The 20,343-nt window shown below is 40.5% G+C and overlaps 3 protein-coding genes across 5 annotated transcripts; 1 reads left to right on the forward strand and 2 right to left on the reverse strand.

The window, feature by feature from the left end:
- Positions 1–8,068: 8,068 nt before the first annotated feature.
- On the forward strand, positions 8,069–11,782 carry LOC141600037 (uncharacterized). 3 transcript variants are annotated; one of them, XM_074420213.1, is made up of 3 exons: positions 8,071–9,815; positions 10,568–10,871; positions 10,951–11,782. In XM_074420213.1, exons 2-3 carry the CDS (start codon positions 10,839–10,841, stop codon positions 11,392–11,394), a joined length of 477 nt encoding a protein of 158 aa, XP_074276314.1. In that variant the 5' UTR covers positions 8,071–9,815; positions 10,568–10,838; the 3' UTR covers positions 11,395–11,782. The 3 variants fall into 3 exon arrangements, with proteins under 3 accessions (XP_074276313.1, XP_074276314.1, XP_074276315.1); XM_074420214.1 differs by having other exon boundaries at positions 8,071–8,621; XM_074420212.1 differs by lacking the exon at positions 10,568–10,871 and having other exon boundaries at positions 8,069–8,621.
- A 1,122-nt stretch (positions 11,783–12,904) lies between these two features.
- LOC141601543 (uncharacterized) lies at positions 12,905–13,914 on the reverse strand. Its single transcript, XM_074421837.1, has 2 exons — positions 13,847–13,914; positions 12,905–13,391 (listed from the first exon to the last, which is right to left on the reverse strand). The coding sequence occupies exons 1-2, from the start codon at positions 13,912–13,914 to the stop codon at positions 12,905–12,907; spliced, it is 555 nt and encodes a 184-aa protein (XP_074277938.1).
- A 4,193-nt stretch (positions 13,915–18,107) lies between these two features.
- LOC141601544 (uncharacterized) lies at positions 18,108–18,740 on the reverse strand. The gene has a single exon (XM_074421838.1). The coding sequence runs from the start codon at positions 18,738–18,740 to the stop codon at positions 18,108–18,110; it is 633 nt and encodes a 210-aa protein (XP_074277939.1).
- Positions 18,741–20,343: the final 1,603 nt, after the last annotated feature.

Raw genomic sequence — 20,343 nt, forward strand, 5'->3', positions numbered from 1 at the left:
ATCTTCATAGGTATAATCTCTTTTACTCTTGCTTTAATTATTGTTAATCTTTCTTACTTGTTCATCATGTTTGGCTTTGTTAGTATGATTGACAACCTTATTAACATGTTAAACTTGATCATGAGTGAGTAGTTTCTTTAGCTAGGATTAATAGGTAATTAAGGGAAATCAACATGGGAGAAGATTCATGCTTAATCTAATATGTTCACATAATTTATTTGGTTGTTTGTTATGATTTCAACTTATGCACATGTTATGTTTGATGAAATGCTAAGCCTATGAATCCTTGCATTTCTTACCCATCACTTATATTTTCAATGAGACTTGTAAGACATAAACCAACCCGAGTCTCATTAGACCATGCATATAGTTGAATAGGAAGGACTAAGTCGACTTGTAGGTGTTGTACAATCTAATCGATTTGGCTCCGGGACCCAAACCTTCTTAGGGATTGTAAGACATACACTAACTCTATCCCATCACAATGATAATTGCTTGCATATAATTGAGAACATGTTTGTATGATCAACTCCCATGAATCCCCTATGAACCCATGATATCCTAGCACTTTTAGTCATTTTTTTACATCCTTCCTTTTTGTTACTTGTTTATTGCCTTTATTAGATTAGAATCATCAACCCATTACAATTGTGACAACCCCAAGCACAACCATAATTAGATTGAACAATTTGAGTACCCCCCGTCCCATGGATCGACCTCGACTTAACCACTAACTAGTTGTTTGTTGAGAATATAAATGTGTTTGATTGAGAGCCCCAACGACACTCTCATCAAAATGGCGCCGTTGTCGGGGACGGTGTTGTGTATTTGAATCCTTCTTTTGTCTAGTTTTAGTTGTGCTTCTTTTCTTGAGTTTTATTGTACTTGTTTTATTTCATTTGATCAACATGTCTACATTCACTTTTGGCAATATGAAGATGAGTCATTTGATAAATATGTTGCAAGATTTGAAGATTATATGACTCATGCTTGGCATGATGGTTTTACTCTTTCAAATTATGAAGCATGTTGTGTTGTTTATAATGGCATGAACCTTGAAACCCGCAACTTGGCATTTCACTTGAGTGGTGGTAGGATATGTGAGATGAGTTGTAAGGAATTTTGGGAATTTGTTGAGTTCATGACCATCCAATGTCTCAAGCAAACTATACATGACATATTTGAAAGTGCCAAGGAAGGTATGGAAGCGATAAAAACCACATTTCAAAAATTCATTGAGGAAAAATATGATGAAAATGAGATTTGTGAGAATTAGAAACCTTCCTATAACCTTGAGCCAACCCACTATGTTCACAAATTTGCCCCTCCTTGGGAAGATGGTGTGATAGATGAAGAGAGTGATGATGAGGAGGAGTACATTCTTGATTTTGAAACCAATGCTTGGATACCGTCACCTTACTCTTCTTGTGTACCAATGAACCCAACTTCCATGGAATTTGATGTTAATGGGCAAAGTGAGAGTGATATGGATGTGAGCTTGAGTGAAAACTCACCCTTTGAGGATGACATATTAGAGGGAGACAATTGTGTTGAACTTGGTGAGCTTTGTTATGACAAGCCCTTTGATAATGGTCCTTGTTGGGATGAGGAATATGAGGACATTTGGGAACCCCAAATAGACACCCTTAAAATCACCTTAGATGATAATGAGAGTACTTGCATTAAATGTGGTGATTTTGACTATTTGGAGAAAGAGTTGAGTGAATTGCCAACCAACTACCCATTTCATGTTCCTACCATCCATCACATCTCTTATGATTTTTGTCATAACATTCTTCACATGCTTGTTCTGTCTTTTACTTGGGCATTTTTCAATTGTATAATCTTGTGTTGCTATGCATGCCTATTTATATCTCACTCCCAAGAATTTGACCGACTACTACGTGCTTTGAGTGCTAGTGATAATTTTCTATGAAATTGTCAAATGAAAATCTTTGGTTTGATGGAGTTCCCGAATAACCATTAATTTGTATGTATGCATTTAGTGTAATTTTGCATTCATTCATTCCTTTAATAAATTTCATGAGAGATGAAAGGGAGGGATCTCATATTTTAATTGAGCGTTTTGAAGGAAATTAATGAAATTGAGAAGATGGAAAATGTAAAGAAATGAAGAAAATTTCTCGAAATATGCTCATCCCGAGTCTAATCCACGCGGATTGAAAGACAAGAAAAAAAAGAAAAGCTCCCTGCCTGAGAATCCGAGCGGATTCTGAAGAAAACGAGCGTCCTAGCTCCCATCCCGAGCGGGACGAAACCAACTCGAGCGGGTTCAGGCTAAAATTCATCTTTTCTCTCATTTGGCTCGTGTCATGGTCATATATGCTTCTTATCTACCATCTTCATCTCCTACAATGATTGTAAGAACCCTTTTCTTTCCCTATCTCTCATGTATTGTTGTATTTATGTAGTTGCCTCATGATTAAACCCCTTTCTTCCTACATTAGCAATAGTGTTTAAAATCGGTTTGGGGAGGTTAAACCATGAAGCGACATACATATATCATATAGTTTAGGCTTGCATTTGTATTATATTTCATATTGCATTTACATTAGTTAGTTCATATAATATAGTTGCATTGTATTATATCTCACATGATTCATGTAGATAGTTGCATATAGATTAGAATTCATGCATAGTCACTAATGACCAATCCTCTTCTTTTCTACACTAGAGATAGTTTTTAAATCGGTTTGGGGAGGTTTGATCATAGGTGACCTTAGTTTACTAGAAATCATGCATCATATAATATAGTTTAGATTGCATTCATTTGTTATATATGTCATATAGAATTGCATTTAGTTAGAGCATGCATTCATTCATATCATATTGCATTTGTACTTCAGTTAAAAAAAATCAAAAATACAAAAACATGTCTTTTTATTTCATAAATCATAAAAATCATAAAAATTTGAAAAATTCAAAAACCCCAAAACATGTTCGTTTCCTTTATAGTGTAGTCTTGTATATATTGTGTTTGTTCATCCTTTTTCACATTGATCGACTACGCCACATCCGAGACATGAGGTTATTGAAGACCGCATGGTATGATCTTTCCAATCTCCTTTTTCCTCTTTATGTTAATGACTATGTGGCTTTATTTTGATTGATGCGGTATAAACAATGTTATTATAGGATTGCATTTAGATTATTTGGCATACTAGTTGGTAGAAGCATTTGCATTAGGTTGTATAAATGATAGTTGCATCATGGCATATAGTTACATTTAGGAAAATTTTGTGAAACCGTCTATTTGGGAAACTTGACAAGTGTATATAGGCCCTTGTTGATACTTTTTCTTCTTGAGACTTTCCTTGTTAGAATACTTGTAAAACACCCTATGATGTGTCATGCTAGTATCCTTTGACCCATGGATTAAGGCCTAGTCAAGAGTACCTTGTGATGTGATAACTCCTTGGCTACCATTTATTCCAAGGTGACCCTTGAAACCATGCAACCATCATCCATGTTCTACCACATTTTGTCATCAAAAAAGGGAATGGGCACAAAAATTGTTCAAAATTTGAGTTCAAGTATTGAAATGAAAAATGAAAAAGTTTGCAATTGCATCAAAAGAAAAGAGGAGTAACAAAAATGAAAACTCCTATGCTTCAAAAATAAGCACCCTCACTACAAATGGGGTAGCTTTGAAAATGTTCAAAAGAAAATGCAAAAAGTTGAAAGTTTTCAAGTAAAATGTCAAACATCAAAAGAAATGGCAAAGAAATGTTCTCAAAATGTCAAATGCCACAAGAAATTGGGGGGGGAAAACAACAACAAAAGTAAACTCTCACAAGAAACTCAAAACATATTGATCCCTTTTTCCATCGAATTCACTTTTGTGCAAGGAAGAGAGGGGACGACCCTTCTTCTTGTCTAGGCAAGAAGGGGAATTCCGCAATCCTCCAGTGTTTCTAACACCATAGGGAGTCTACTCTTGACAAAAGCATTTAACGATTGAGGACAAAGGTACCCTAGCTTGACACAAATTGGAGGTGATTTATTAGTATCCTCCTAGGCTTAGTAACTTGAAAATTTTGTATCTATAATAGAGTGTGTACCCTTAGATTTCTTCCGTTATAGATAATTTCCGCCACTTAGATGAGGAAAGTGGCTATTCGTTTTTGTAGAAGCATCCATTACTTGTTTTGTGTGCTTTAATGGTTGGATGTACCGCCATTTTGACAAGCCCCACCTTGCCTTGCAAGAACGCATCCTACCTCATGGTTGTCTTGTTGTGAGTTGAAGGGGCAGAGTGAGACCCGCTAATTGTCTCACATCGGTTATATTATTAGGATAGTTTAAATAAAGGTCTAGTTCTAGTCACCTCAATACTCGGGACGAGTAAAGGTTCGGTTTGGGGATATTTGATGTGACTCATATTTGAGCACATTTAGTCCTCTAATTGAACCTATTTTGCATACTATTATAACATTCCATAGCCATTTTATCCGTCAAATGCTTTTTATTTTGCCTTCCTAGTGCATTTCGTATGTTTTGTAGGAAGGAAGATAATTAAGCAGAATTCCCATCTCCCGTGCATATTTAGAAGCTTTTTGACGATATTGGATGGACTAGTATGAATAGGAGGCAAGAATGATGACCAAGGATGTAGGAATAAAGAGTATATAGAAGGATCATAGGCTTAAAAGCAAGGATGACGAGAAGGAAGCCATTGCAAGAAGAAATTGCTTGGAACCCAAAACAAGATTTGATTTTTGGCTCTGAAAGTATGCTAGATGAAATGGAGTTGAAAAATCAAGGGGTCTGGGCTTTTGAATCACTTCAATAGGAGTCCGGATGAGAAAATGACGTCCGTTTTACAATCCGAGCTCAAATAGACAAGTTGTCCCGGGATCCGCGCGTCCCGAGACCAATCCGTTCGTCCCAAGCTGCTGCGCCATTTTCAGAATAGTCTATTTGTGGATCCACGCATCCTGAGCTCAGGATGAGCATCCCAGTTCTAGGGTATGCACATCTCCTTCAAGAGAAGCATTTCCCTACTCAACACTTAGCAATGTTATTTACTAATCTACCCTTGCTTAACCTAATGATGTACCCCTATATATATTCCATTTGTAATAATGAAAGGATTAGAATAGATTACTCTTTAATCTTTCCACAAATCACACATTAATCTTTCCTTAATTATTGTTCAACTTTATTATTGAGTAATTCAAGTTTATTATTGGGTAATTGAAGATTATTGGGTTATTATTGGAGAATTGACAACTCTTCATTAATCAATCAAGTTCTCTTCTTTTATTCTTTGCTTAATTATTTGGAATCATATTCATAGTTATAATCTCTTTTACTCTTGCTTTAATTATTGTTAATCTTTCTTACTTGTTCATCATGTTTGGCTTTGTTAGTATGATTGACAACCTTATTAACATGTTAAACTTGATCATGAGTGAGTAGTTTCTTTAGCTAGGATTAATGGGTATTAAAGGAAATCAACATGGGGGAGGATGATTCATGCTTAATCTAATATGTTCTCATAATTTTTTGCTTGCTTGTTATGATTTCAACTTATGCACATGTTATGTTTGATGAAATGCTAAGCCTATGAATCCTTGCATTTCTTACCCATCACTTATCTTTTCAATGAGACTTGTAAGATATAAACCAACCCGAGTCTCATTAGACCATGCATATAGTTGAATAGGAAGGACTAAGTCGACTTGTAGGTGTTGTACAATCTAATCGATTCGGCTCCGGGACCCAAACCTTCTTAGGGATTGTAAGACATACACTAACTCGATCCCATCACAATGATAATTGCTTGCATATAATTGAGAATATGTTTGTATGATCAACTCACATGAATCCCCTATGAAACCATGATATCCTAGCACTTTTAGTCATTTGTTTACATCCTTTCTTTTTGTTGCTTGTTTATTGCCTTTATTAGATTAGAATCATCAACCCATTACAATTGTGATAATCCCAAGCACAACCATAATTAGATTGAACAATTTGAGTACCCCCCGTCCCATGGATCGACCTCGACTTAAGCACTAACTAGTTGTTTGTTGAGAATATAAATGTGTTTGATTGAGAGCCCCAACGACACTCTCATAACCCGTCGATTCTGGTTAACCTCTTAATCTCGAGGAAGTGAAGTTTATTACTTGCTAGCACTTGAATTGTCTTCTCGCCAAACCATTTTATAGAGACAAAGTTAGTTCATTTATTTTATTATTGGAAATACTAAATTAAAGAATTATCGTTTTCCTTCCTCTAGTTTTAATATTTAAATTGGTTTTAATATTTAAATTGTAAGAGGCTCCGATCTTACATGTTTGTCTCATTTGGTTACCTGTCATGTTGACGGTTTATTTTCAAGTGACTTCCACTACGGTTCAAAAGGTTTCAAGTCGATCTTTGGATTAAAAACTTTGTAAATGTTTTATTCGTTTTTAATCATTTTGTAAAGAGACTTTGTATATTGATTTTAATATCCCCGTATTTTGGCGAGTTTTTAATGTAAATATTAGTCTTAATTTAGTTGAAAATTGGAGGTGTTACAATTGGTATCAAAACCGGTTATTTCTTGTTTAGGTGTTAAGATCGTCATATCTTGACATCGCCAATTTCACTTTTGTTTTTGTTAGTTCTATCAAGATTTGTGTTTCGTAAAATGATAATGGTATTTGAGCGGGGTAAGTATCGAATTTCAATCATTTGTTTATTTTTGATTAAAATATCCGTCACGAAAAAAAAATAATAATAATAACGAAACGGAGCTCCAATAGTATTTTTCGATAGTGGGCTTTGAATTTTGTATTAGAGTGTGAAGAAATGAGCTTTATAGCTCAATTTTGTATGTGGGGTTACTTTTGTTTATGTTGGTTTTGATCAAGATGATGTATTGTCAGGTGATAATGGCATTTGAGCTAGCTAATTTACTGGAGTTTGATTGCGTCGAATAGTGTACAAAATGTGTTCAGTGTAAGTATTTAAGAGAAGTGGGTGGCTTTGATTTGTGATCTCTTATAGCTGTTTGTGCTAGGAAAACAGTTGCGGATTATTTGTGTGAATTGTAGTTTTGATATGGGACATATGTGGAGTTGAGTATGTTGTTTGAGGTTGTATGTTTCTACCGATGCTCTTTAGATGAAAATGCTCACCTTGGTGTGGACTACTGGTGTTAAATGTGTTTTACTCAAGTGTATGATACAAAAGGATTGTTTGAGTCTTTGGGAGAATGAATAAATAGATGTGTAGTACAAGTCTAAAAATAATCTTGAAGGTACTTCTATAGGAATGGTTAATCATGAAGGTATTTCTATAAGAATGGTTAGTGTTTGTGATGGTAATAGATAGCTGGTGTTAAAGGACCTTCTGATATGATTTTCAGTGATTGCTTCATCCTTAATTCTTTTACCTTATCTACAGAGATTTAGAATTTCAAATAATATAGTTTGAGTAATCATATTTAGGAAATTGTAGTCTTGACGTCATTTTCTTACCGTCCTGATGGTGTCTGGTTTTTATGGACGCACATGGCTGTTTGGGGACAAAAAGGGGAATCATACATGAAATGAGAATGGTAACCATTTTAATAGAGCTTCAGTACATCATTCCAGCTTAATGCATAATGATGCATAATGGTGTGAGCATGTCGTCAAGGAGTTAAAATAGAAAGAGTATATTTTTTTTTAGGGAAATTGATGTATTGGTAGTGGTCTCCTAAGGACAGTTTCATTCATTTGTATCTGATCCTATTAGATTTAAATTGATGCATGATTCCATAGCCAACGGGCTACAATTGAGCTTAAATAAAGTTGTATGAAGTCATCCAAACTCCAGCGTCTTCATTCATTTCACTTTGAAATGAAGTAGAACCAGTGGTGGAGCTAGGGGGGACTAGCAGGGGCGGTCGCCCCCCCTGGCGGATGAAATTTTCGAAGTTTTTAGTTAAATTTTTCGAAATTTTTTCGGGGTGCTTTATGAAATTAGTCGTTCGCCCCCCCTAAAATTTTTCGCCCCCCCTAAGTTCAAATCCTGGCTCCGCCACTGAGTAGAACTGATGTCTATTAAGGAGGTTTTTTTTTTCCTTCATTCCAGTACGTTTAAGTCAGGTTTTCGTTCATAATCTTTTTGGTGTGTCTAACACCAATAAAATCTTCCTTTAAGTTTATTTTATAAACTCAAACTTTGGGGACGAAGTTTCTTTTAAGGAGGGAATATTTTAATACACCAATTAATTTAATCTTTTATTTGAGTAATTTGTTTTATACTCTAATATTATATTTTAAAAAAAACAATATATCTTCAAAGTCGGTTTATTCTTATCTATCCATTCTTCTGAATTCCACCTCTTTACAATCAGATTTTCTCATTCCTCACTGGGAGGAGATCAACTTAATTTTTATCAGACTAAATCTCCTAAAGCGTCCTTATTTTCAACTTATTAAGCTTTCATCTCAACTATTCATTTTTCTCCATTAATTCTCTTTGACTGTACTGCTCCCAATATTGTGCTTTATATGTTGGCCTCGTTTCTTGTACCAGTTCGTTTGGCCCAGATCCGTCCTTACATCAGTACATCGGCTTTTGAGGGTATCCTATCATCGATCTTAATTCATTTTATGGTAACCCGACTTTATCACCCTACTATTCTTCCTATTGCTCGTGGTTATATGAATATTTTTGTATTGGTAGCGATGTGTTGTAAATTGCTGTTGAATCTTGTTAAGTTGAAATATTGCAATTTTTGTAATTATTAATACCATTAGCTACATATTTTATATTTTCAGTAATTTTGAGTGGTGAAGTGGGTGGTTATGAATTCTCTATTATTGAAACTCAAGTGTGGACGTTTGAGTAGAGTAGAATTAGTGGGCAATGGACACTCTATTATCGAAAGGTAAGGTTTTGATGGTTATGGAAATTACTGCCAATAGTCGGATGAATGGTTGAAGGAGTTGGTATCATGCTTATCTAGTGGTACATCTGTACAAACCGAGAAGTAGCTTTATCATTTAGAAATATGTTCATACTAATGATACTTTCTGGGCATTAATAATATATAGTATGATAGTGTGATAGATGTTTATTATTGCGAGTAAAACAGCATTGAAATGTGGTTTAGTAATTGTTCATAGTCTTATTATCATTATCTTTTTACTTCGACTTGTGGGTGAGTAGCTTAGAATTCATATTCTAAATTGAGAGTGGTTACTGGTATTGAGTTATTAGGCCTGTGTGCTTATGGTTCAGAGTGACCTTGATTATTAAGTTATTTATATTTATATTCTTTGGATCGATATTGAGATGGAAATTATTGGGTGAAATGTTTGACACATCCAATCCCGTGAGTGGCTGTGCTTCTTTGGAGGCACTAGAATGATTACGATAGGTGATATACTAGGTGTTTCTAGTTAGTATTTGTGACCATTAGGCTCCAATATATTAAAATGATCATGCTTTAGTTAAAATATATGAGCTTGAATATCTTGTGGTCCCTTTTATGTGTGATCTACTTATCAGACTTATCAAGAAGAGGTGAAATTGAGTGAGGTTATTGATAGAATGTTGATTAGGCATGATATATACTTGGATATCATGTTCTTATTACTCTATCAGCTACTCACACTATAATGGGAAAGTATTGAACAACCTAAAGTAGTTAAAATGGAGTGTAATGAAAATTGGTAAGTAAGAATCAATAAATTAAGCGGAAATGGGAACTTGCCACTCCGCTTTCCATTTTTTTTAAAAGGTGCAATTATCAGATGTCGTAGATGTACGGTTATGGACAAGAGATTATTACACTGACTTCAGTCGTAAGTATTTGTTGTTGTCTATCTCCTTCTCCATTGAGTTTTAGCTGTTTGGTCATTTGATCATTTGTAACAGGAAGTATATGTAAGTACTTAGAGTTATATTATTTTTCAAGTAATTATACTATTTTTTTTGTAATATGACAGTTCAGCTTTGTTTCGGAATTTTACAAATTATTTAGTGTATTTGCTAAAATTCAAAATCATAAGATTAAAGGATTAAAGTTTGGCTCATAACCCGCAGTGGCGAGCTATGCCTTTAGAAGATTATAGTTTGGCTCATAACCCGCAGTGGCGAGCCGTGCTTTTAGAGGATTATATTTAGGCTCATAACCCGCAGTGGCGAGCTGGGCATACAAAAAAAAATGCTTTTAGTAGTCATATTAGTTAGGGTGAATCCTTCCTCAGCCATTGGATACTGTTGTTAGGCCCCATTGGATACTATTGTTAGGCGCTGACCTGATATACAGGTGTGCACGTAAAGTCTATGGCCCGTCGATTCTTGTTAACCTCTCAATCTCGAGGAAGTAAAGTTTATTACTTGCTAGCACTTGAATTGTGTTCTCGCCAAACCATTTTATAGAGACAAAGTTAGTTCATTTGTTTTATTATTGGAAATGCTAAATTAAAGAATTATCGTTTTCCTTCCTCTAGTTTTAAGATTTAAATTGGTTTTAATATTTAAATTGTAAGAGGCTCTGAGCTTACATGTTTGTCTCATTTGGTTACCTGTCATGTTGACGGTTTATTTTTAGGTGACTTCCACTACGGTTCAAAAGGTTTCAAGTCGATCTTTGGATTAAAAACTTTGTAAATGTTTTATTCGTTTTTAAACATTTTGTAAAGAGACATTGTATATTGATTTTAATATCCCCGCATTTTGGGGAGTTTTTAATGTAAATATTAGTCTTAATTTAGTTGAAAATTGGGGGTGTTACAATAGAACAAGTACCTTACTGGCCAGAAATTGACCAGCTTCTCTTTCCTTCACTGGTGGAGGCTTTTAAAGAATTCTCCCCTGAGGAGATGGCGGAGAATGATGTGCATAACGCCTTAATGGTACTTACGCTTCTTCTGCTGCCTTACTTGTTCTGAACCTTTTATGCCAAATATGCTAACTCTTTCCCTTTGCTAATAGGCTTTCCAGTCAGCCTTTTATAATAGGAAGATGATCAACGTGGTCCAAACCACTTGTCGGGCTACCCATGCTAAGAATCAGGAGCTCTCTGGAACCATTGCTAACTTGGAGCAGCAGCGTCTTGATCTGAGGGAGCGCGTGGCGGAGCTGAAGGCTGAGCTGAGTGGAGCCAAGAAAAAGTTGAAGGAGGAGGCTGATCAGCTGGCGCGCACTCAAGAAGTGTGCAATACTTTATTTGATGCCCTCAAGCGCTCCGACGAAAAGATCAGTGAGCTGATCTCCCTCGCCACCAATATTGTTGCTTATGCTACCTCGCGGGGCAAGATCAGCGGGATGTGTGAGCCTCCTACCCTGCAGTCCATAGAGGAGGAAGAGAGACAGCTGGAGACCCTCTACCATGTTCACCCTAACTTGAGCGTGCTGATGCTGAGGTCGGTGAGGTGAACTCTCCTGCGTTGATGGAGCAGACTGCTGCTGAGGAAGCTGGTTCTTTTCAGGAGGCTGCTGTTGCTGCGGAGGTTCAAGAGGCTGCTGGCTCTGAGGGCATGCAACCTGGTCCTGTACCTGAAATGGAGGGTCAGTAAGAGAAGGCGGAAGAGGTGCCTGAGAGGGAGGTCATTGACCTGGCCTCTAGTTAAAAGTTTTTTCTTTTAAGTTGTCTTGACTGGTAGTCTGGCCCTGTGTGGCGCAGATTTGTAAGAATTTTTTAGACATTTTGTTTTGTGTTTTCCGCCGTGGTGGCGTTTATCTAAACTCTGGGCCATGCCAGCCTTAGTGGCGTGCTTGACCGCATTTTGAAATGAACCTTACCAGTTTTAGCAAGCTTTACTTATGTCGTGGCTAGTTGATTTTATATATTTAGCTTAGAGAGCTGTTGTGTTAGCCTAATGGCTGATTTCAGTCGGTAGTAGCCGTGTCAACCTAGGAGATTAATTTAGACCAGTTGTGTCTGCCTGAGAAGGCTGAGTTAGACTCAGCTAGCTGCCGTGTCAGTCCAATGACTGATTTAGGCATATGCCGCATTCTGGGTGGAAGTGGCCGTGTCAACCTTTGAGGCTGATTTAGACCAGTCGTGTCAGCCTGAAAAGGCTGATTAAGACTTAGCTAGCTTCCGTGTCAATCCAATAACTGATTTAGGCGTATGCCGTATTTTGACTACTTAACCTTGTTCATGACACAAGGTGTGTTCATCACGTTTAAAGTCAACAGGGGCGTACCTTAGGCAAGTTTATCGTCATTCTAGGACCAACGAAACGTTGCAGGATTCTGGTAGCTCAGAGATCCCTGCGCTCCGTATGTTTGTGCATGCATGTTGGGGCCCTGATTACGTCGAGTACTCGGTATTGAGAGCTACGTTTGGGGGTGGTATCCAGGGTAGTTGGGCGAGCTTTAAGTTGTCAGCCAGGCTCCCTTTCGTATGTTCCACAAGCCGCCTGGTGAGAGTGCTCCTATTGGAGAATTAGGTTAGGCATGTTGGAGTGCCATGTGCCTTGTCACCTCCCGTTTGCAGTTGACAGTCCTGCTAGCAACACTTTCAATGTACTATAGATGTTAGAGTGCAGAGTAGTATTTCAAAGAGGCCTAAAAATAGAAAAATCCACCAGAGCGATGTGAAGTACCTAGCGCTATCTCATGGGGTGCCAGAGCAATTGTGGTCCCAGGAAGCTACAGACCACACAGCTCTAATGGTAGTTTTAATGTTCAAAGAAACGTAATAAAAAGAAAGAAAATAGAACAAAATTAGTAGTATGCCTACGACCGTTTTTTTTTCTTTTTTTTTTCTTTTGGCTTTTTTGAATACAAAACTCTGTACACTAAATTCTACTTGTTATCAAAAGTGATACCTCTTTAGGTGAAGTATGTTCCATGGTATGTGTATGATTTGACCATCCATGGTCATCAATCTATACGCCCCATGGCCAACAACGCCTTTAACCTGGTATGGTCCTTCCCATTATTTATAGGTGAATTTTCCTGCCTTGCGATTCTTGGTGTTTTTGAACACTTCGCGGAGAACTAGGTCTCCTACCTCTAGGAGCCTGATTTTTACGTTTTTGTAGTAGCTTTTGGCGAGTGACTGTGTGTAGGCAGCCAGACGTATCTTTGCACTTGCTCGTAGCTCATCTATCGTATCCAGGCTCCTGATCATCTCTGCATTGTTTAGTTCCCTTGTCATACATCCATACCTGTGAGTTGGAACTAGAACTTCTGATGAAATTACTACTTCCACGCCAAACACCAGGCTGAAGGGTGTCTGGCCTTTTGTCGTCTTTGATGTAGTTCTGTCTGACCAAAGCACTAGTGGCAGGTCATCTGCCCACTTTCCCTCTAACTCGTGCAATCTCCTCCTCAAGTTATCAATGATGATCTTATTGTTAGATTCAGCTTGTCCGTTGGATTTTGGAGTCCTGGGTGCTGACTTTTTCAGAGTGATGTTCCATCTGACACAGTATCCTTCCGCATCGTTTGAGATGAATTGTGATCCATTGTCACATATAATTTCTGACGGGATACCAAACCTGCAAATGATATTACGTTTGATAAAAGAGATGACATGTTTGTCTTTTACTTCCGTGAATGCTTTTGCTTCTATCCATTTTGAAAAATAGTCTGTCATTGCTAGCATCCATAATCTATTTCCTGGGGCTCTAAGCAGAGGTCCCACAATGTCCATTCCCCATGTCATGAATGGCCAGGGGGAAATGATAGGATGCAAAGGTTCTGCTGGCTGGTGTATCATTAGCGCTGACCGCTGACATGCGTCACATTTCCGGGCATATTCTGCCGAGTCTGCCCTCATTGTGGGCCAGAAGTAGCCTTGTTTGAGGGCTTCGTTTGACAGACTCCTGCCCCCTGCATGGTTTCCACATTCACCACTGTGGAGGGCATGCAATACGGTATGTGCTTCTTGTTTATCCAGGCACCACAAGCATGGTCCTGCCAGTGACTTTCTAAAAAGCACATTGTCAATTAGCGTGAATCTGGAGGCTTTCGTTTTGAAACCCCTTACCTACTTCTTTTCATTTGGCAGCTTGCCGTGTCTCAACCAATCTAGGTATGGCGTTCGCTAGTCCTTGTCATCTGCCTGATCAGCTGACTGGTCGTCTGACTGGTCAGCTGTCTGGCCATCTGTGTTTGATAGAACTGCCGCCCTATCCAGCTGATCTTTCAGTTCTCCTTTATCTACTTCTTCTAATTTTTGGATTGACGGCGCCAATACATGTGCGATGGGGATGTTAGCCAGCTCCGTTAGTTTGAAGGTTGCCCCCAAGGTTGCTAGGGCATCAGCCTCCACATTCTGGTCTCTAGGACCAGCTTGAGCTTGCAATCTCTGAATTTATGTTTAAGCTCCTTTGCGACTTTTAAGTAGGCTATCATCTTTGAATCCCTGGCTACATACTCATCATTCACATGGTTAACTACAAGTAAGGAGTCGCTGAATACCTGCAGGTTTCGGACTCCTAACTCCAGAGCTAGCTGCATTCCTAGTATTAAGGCTTCATACTCTGTTTCATTGTTAGTCGCCTTAAATTTACAACGCACTGCTTGTGCTACCAGATCTCCATGTGGAGATCGCAAGATCAGACCTACACCTGCCCCCCTTTGGTTGGAGGCTCCATCAATGTGAATCTGCCAGACTTCTAACTCCTTGTTCCCTTTGAGGGTTATGATTTCTTTGTCTGCTAGGTTTTGGATAGCTGGGCTGAAATCTGACACGAAATATGCCAGTGCCTGCGACTTTATCGCCGTTCTTGGATCATACCTGATATCGTACCCACGAAGGTGTACGGACCATTTTTACATTCTGCCTGACATCTCAGGCTTCCTCATTATAGATTTTAGTGTGTAATTGGTCACAAAATGTATGGTGTGGGACTCAAAGTAAGAGCGTAGTTTGTAAGACGCAATTACAAGTGCTAGTACCAATTTTTCAAGAGATGTGTACCTGGTCTCTGCTGGCAGCAGAGACTTGCTTACATAGTAGATTGACTTTTTCTCCTTGTCTTGCTCTCTGACTAGGACCGCGCTTACTGCTACCTCTGTGACAACTGTTTTGGTAAAAATTTACCGGTTAGTTGTTTTGATTAGTGAGTCAAAGTGACCGTCTATAACTACGAGCGAATTAAAGAATAACGGCGCAAAATAAAGTAAAAGACAATGAAAGAAAGATCGACGCAAAGAGTTTTTGGTGACGCGGAAAACCCGGTGTGGGAACAACCGCGGGGGGAGTCGGAATCCCACCAAGTATGCACTATAATTCTTTAGGAGATATTTTAATGGAAGTACAAGATAAAGGCTAGGAAATAAGGCTCTTTAGGAATGCTTCCTGCTGGATCCTCTGTCGGAGTTTAAGCTGGAGCCTCTGCCGGAGTTTCTGCTGGAACTGCTGCTGGAGCCTGAGTGTAATTTCTGGATTCAAGAGTGTTGTTGTTGCGTAGATATGGATCAATGGCGATGATAGAGATTATCTAGTGAGAGATGACGATGGAAAGGTGTGAGGTGTGGATATGTGTTTTGTTGTACGTTGTCCTGCCCCTCTTTCCCTTGCGGTTATTGCTCTTTTTATAGTGTATAAACCCTAGATGCTCTCTTATCTTGCAGCCCATTATTGCTCTTGTAACTCCCCCTAATTTTTCTCCAACCTCCCCTATTTTTCAGCAGTTGTTACATTCAAATAGGGGTTTGTTGGTTGACTCCTTTTATTACTCATTTAATTCCTCCACTTAATGCATTAAATGCTCAACTAAATGCCAGCCATTATTTGTCTAAATCCACCATTAATTCCTCAATTTATTGCTAATCTTTATTCCTCTAATATTGCTGCTTCCTCTAGAGTGTCGCTTCCTCAGGCTCCTCCGGAGTCAGGCTCCTCCGGAACCAGGCTCCTCTAGAATCAGGCTCCTCTAGAGTCGAGTCACTCTAGAATCAGGCTCCTCCGGAATCAGGCTCCTCTGGAATCAGGCTCCTCTAGAGTCGAGTCACTCTAGAATCGGGCTCCTCTAGAGTCAAGATCCTCGGAATCGAGGCTCTTCGAGAATGAGGCCCCTCCGAATTTGTTTCGACTTCTAGGTCCAGTCACCGAAAAATAGGAAGTAGCTGGGTTGACCCTTAACTTCTTTGACTGTGTTTGTTTTAATATCCCATGTGTGCTTTTCTCATCTACGGCCCGAATTCATCCACGACATTGATCCTCTCAAGCCTTGACTGTCCATTCGTTGCTTGCCACGTGTACCAATATAAAAATGTGAATTTTGCCCATAACAATTGCCCCCAATTTTCCTCCTCAGCCTCAAGATGAGGAGGGAAATTAGTCTTTCAAGTTCTGGATGTTGTCGTCATTCTGCTAGAACAAATACATGCCTGCTGGATACACCGGGCCTAGTTCTAAACCCCTTCTCTGTACCCAGACTTGTACTCGAGATTTTCACTCCAGGCCCCTGGTAGTCTAATCTTCTTGCTCTTGTCGGACCATAGTATATGGCTCCGGCAGTTTGATTTTTGGGTCTCTTTTTTTGTGCTTGTTTGGAAGTAAGGCTATGTAGGTACCCCAGGCGAAGCGCTGCTGGTAGATTCTCATTGGAGTGAGGTTGACAAGTAGGCAAAGCTGCCTCCTGCATTATCTTCTTCCAGGCTCTCTATGGTTCTCCTACTCTGGAAGTAGCAGCAAGTAGATCTTTGAAGGATCGATTGACGTTGGGTCCTGCGGATGGAACTGGTGGATGCAGGGTCCAGCTGGGACCAGCCTCCTCCTGACTTTACCGTTCTGCCTCTGGGTGTCAGGGGTAATTCTGGTGGTGAGAACCTCGAGCAGAACTTGCTCACACAATTAGTATGCAGCTGGTACCTGAAAAATGTCATTGATACAACATAGGTGTATGCGACGATATACTAATGCATGATCCACTCTATATGGTGGCTAGACACGTTGTGACCTTTATATGCTTTGAATGCAATTTTTATCAATGTGTGGTGAGAATGATCACGTTTGAGCGTGTGATAATGTCGCGAGTTTTCTATCGTTTGTTTTTGTATTCTGCCATTTTCTGGCGTACTTTTGTTTATCGTGCGTGCACCTTTTTTCGTTGTTTTGTTGCCGGCCTTCGTTGATTGGAGGCTCTAGGATTCAATTGCCTACTCTGTTCAGAGGGGCCCCGCTTGCGTGGGTGCTGAGTACTACAGGAGCCTCGTTCGTCCGATCTATGGGTACTCAGTCATAGGCCCACGCTTCACTGGTAGAGTTTGTATCTGGTAGACTGTGTACCAACATATGTCGTTTTAAAAATTGAGGGTGCTGGCGATAAAGCCTGAAACCTCAGTCTGGCGGAGTTGCATCTGGCAGACTATGTACCAAAATATGCAGTCTGTTGGCGAATTGTTGGGGAGGCTCTTGCCCCCTGCATGTCTTGCTCAGCTTCGCTGTGGAGGGCATGCAAAACAGCCTGGCTCCTGATCACCTTTCTCTTGCTGAGCAATAACTAGTTGTGTGCCAAGCAGGTTGTAGAATGCCCCTATTCTTGTAGCTACTGTTTGCAAGTTTTTTCTTCCAGTTATTTCATTTTATCTGTGAGAATTTGTTGTTTCAGTATTCTGGTTACTGCATATTTCCTGGATCCTCAGGCTGTTCGGACTCATTGATGGTTCAACGACATGCACTGCCCCCAGACCATAGATCTCTACCCTGTCAAGGATCACAATGTAAGATAACAAATAACCAACTACTGAATACCTCAGTTCCTCGTTGATCCTCCAGAAGTTGTTCTCTCTGAATGTTATTCTGGAAGCAGAGTCGTCTGATGGATCTGCCAGCTAGCATGATTTTCTATTGGATCTGCAGAAATACTAGTCCTGGCTTGGATGTTGCCCCCAGGGTAATGAGAGTGTCTGGCCCCATATTCTGGTCCGCAACCGGGGATCTGTCTGGTTTCAGGTGCTTGACTTTCAGGGACTCTTCAAGCTTGGACGATTAGGTCCCCTCCTGATACCCTGGTCTCTGCAGGTAGCAGAGACTTATTGACATAGTATACTGTAGGCTGAGCTTCTTCCTGCTGTCGTACTACTACTGCACTGACTTCCACCTCAGTTACTGGTAGATATAGGAACAATGGTTCTCTCGAGTCTGGTTTGGCACAAGAGCCTTTCTAGATGTATGGTCAGCATCATAGGTAGCCCTTCCTGGGCCCTGAGTCTTCCTCCAGCCGCATAACAGCGATTGCCTTTGTTTGTACTTCCTCGAAGGTAGTGCATGGGTACTTGGTTAGGTCCTTGTATAAATCTGAATCCTGGTGGAGTCCTTGGCGGAAGGCTTCGATAGCTGTGGCTATGTCACACCGGGGAATTGCTACCTTCTCCCTGTTGAACCTGTTCAGGAAATCTCGGGTTGTCTCATCCGGTCCTTGCACTATTCGATCTGGTCGTTGGTTTGCTTTTTCAGTTTTACGGTGGCCGGCAAACCTTTGGTGGAAGGCGTTAACTAGGTCGGCGAAGCAGGCTATGCTCTTGTTGGGCAGGCTGACGAACCATTGCAAGGCTGCTCCGGACAACGTGGACCCGAACCCCTTGCACATACAAGCTTCTTTTAGGGACCCTGTTGCGGTTATCACCATCATTTTCTGCTTGTAATGGTTTATGTGATCGAGAGGATCCGTGGTCCCGTCGTAGAGTGTCATGGTTGGTGGTACACATCCTTTGGGGACACCAACGAGGGCTATGTCATCCACAAAAGGGGAGTCTGCGTAGCTATTGCGTGCTGCCTTCTCCAGGGGTCGTGCTACGCCTGGAATCTTGTACATCAGGTCCCTTAACTCCTGGTACTGCTGCTCTAGTAAGCAACCTGTTCCTGCAAGAGGGTTAGAGGGAGGTGGAAAAGAGCCAACAGCTGTACCTCCGAACCAGGTTCCTCCTGGAAACTGATTGCTCGGTTGATTCGCCTAAGCGTGGTGTAAATAATGGTTCTTGGTTGGCATTCTGGTGCCTGTTGAGAGGAGGTTCCTCCAAGCCAGGTTCCTCTAGAGAAATGACAGCTTGCTGGATTCATCACGTTAGTGCTGGATCCTGGATTCCATCCTGTTGCCTGATGGATGGGTGTTCCTGCAAGAGATTGCAAGTCAGTCCCTGGCAAGCTATTATACAAATTACTACCTGGAGTCTGCTGCAGACTGGGTGATCGATCAAAAGACAGGAACCCTAATCCGCTGGGCTCGATGGCTCCTCTGGGTGGTACTCCTTCGAGATCCAATCTGGTGACCAGTTCTGACGGAATCTGCCGGAACAATCCTCCACTGGTGGCTGAAAATGGGGCCTCGGAAGGTGGAGGTAGTGGAGCAGATGCTGGCCTAGCATGTGCCACCATAGCGATCTGGTTCCTGAGATCCTGATTGTCCTTCCTCAAGCTTTCAATGGCCCGGTGCAGGGTATCCATTCCTTCTAGCACCACTCGCATTGGATCTGGCGGAGAGGCTCCTGATTTCTTGGGACCTCCTCCTGATGCTGCCTCCTGGATCTGGGTCCTAGTAAGGACTTCACTCCTGCTGGGGCCGCTCTCCCTGCTAGATTCCGTCACACTGGGTGCTGCTGATGCTTTAGGTACCTGCGGTGGCTTGAAAGGTGGTGGCATGGCTTTGGGAGACACGCTGACGGGGATCATCTGGCTGGCTGCTGGTGACGCAGTGACTGGTCCCGTGGATGCTGGAAGAAGCCTTCCATCCGAAGGTTGAGGGGGTGCTCCCTGGGTGCTGGACGGATTCGAACTGGCTCCAGACATGGCAATGAATAAAATTGCGCTTGCGAAATTAGGTTATAGAGAATGATCACTATGCCCCACTGTGGGCGCCAAATTGTTTTGGTAAAAATTTACCGGTTAGTTGTTTTGATTAGTGAGTCAAAGTGACCGTCTATAACTACGAGCGAATTAAAGAATCACGGCGCAAAATAAAGTAAAAGACAATGAAAGAAAGATCGACGCAAAGAGTTTTTGGTGACGCGGAAAACCCGGTGTGGGAACAACCGCGGGGGGAGTCGGAATCCCACCAAGTATGCACTATAATTCTTTAGGAGATATTTTAATGGAAGTACAAGATAAAGGCTAGGAAATAAGGCTCTTTAGGAATGCTTCCTGCTGGATCCTCTGTCGGAGTTTAAGCTGGAGCCTCTGCCGGAGTTTCTGCTGGAACTGCTGCTGGAGCCTGAGTGTAATTTCTGGATTCAAGAGTGTTGTTGTTGCGTAGATATGGATCAATGACGATGATAGAGATTATCTAGTGAGAGATGACGATGGAAAGGTGTGAGGTGTGGATATGTGTTTTGTTGTACGTTGTCCTGCCCCTCTTTCCCTTGCGGTTATTGCTCTTTTTATAGTGTATAAACCCTAGATGCTCTCTTATCTTGCAGCCCATT

This window comes from Silene latifolia, chromosome 9 (assembly GCF_048544455.1).
Source record: "Silene latifolia isolate original U9 population chromosome 9, ASM4854445v1, whole genome shotgun sequence".
In the NCBI taxonomy this organism is placed as follows: Eukaryota; Viridiplantae; Streptophyta; class Magnoliopsida; order Caryophyllales; family Caryophyllaceae; genus Silene; species Silene latifolia.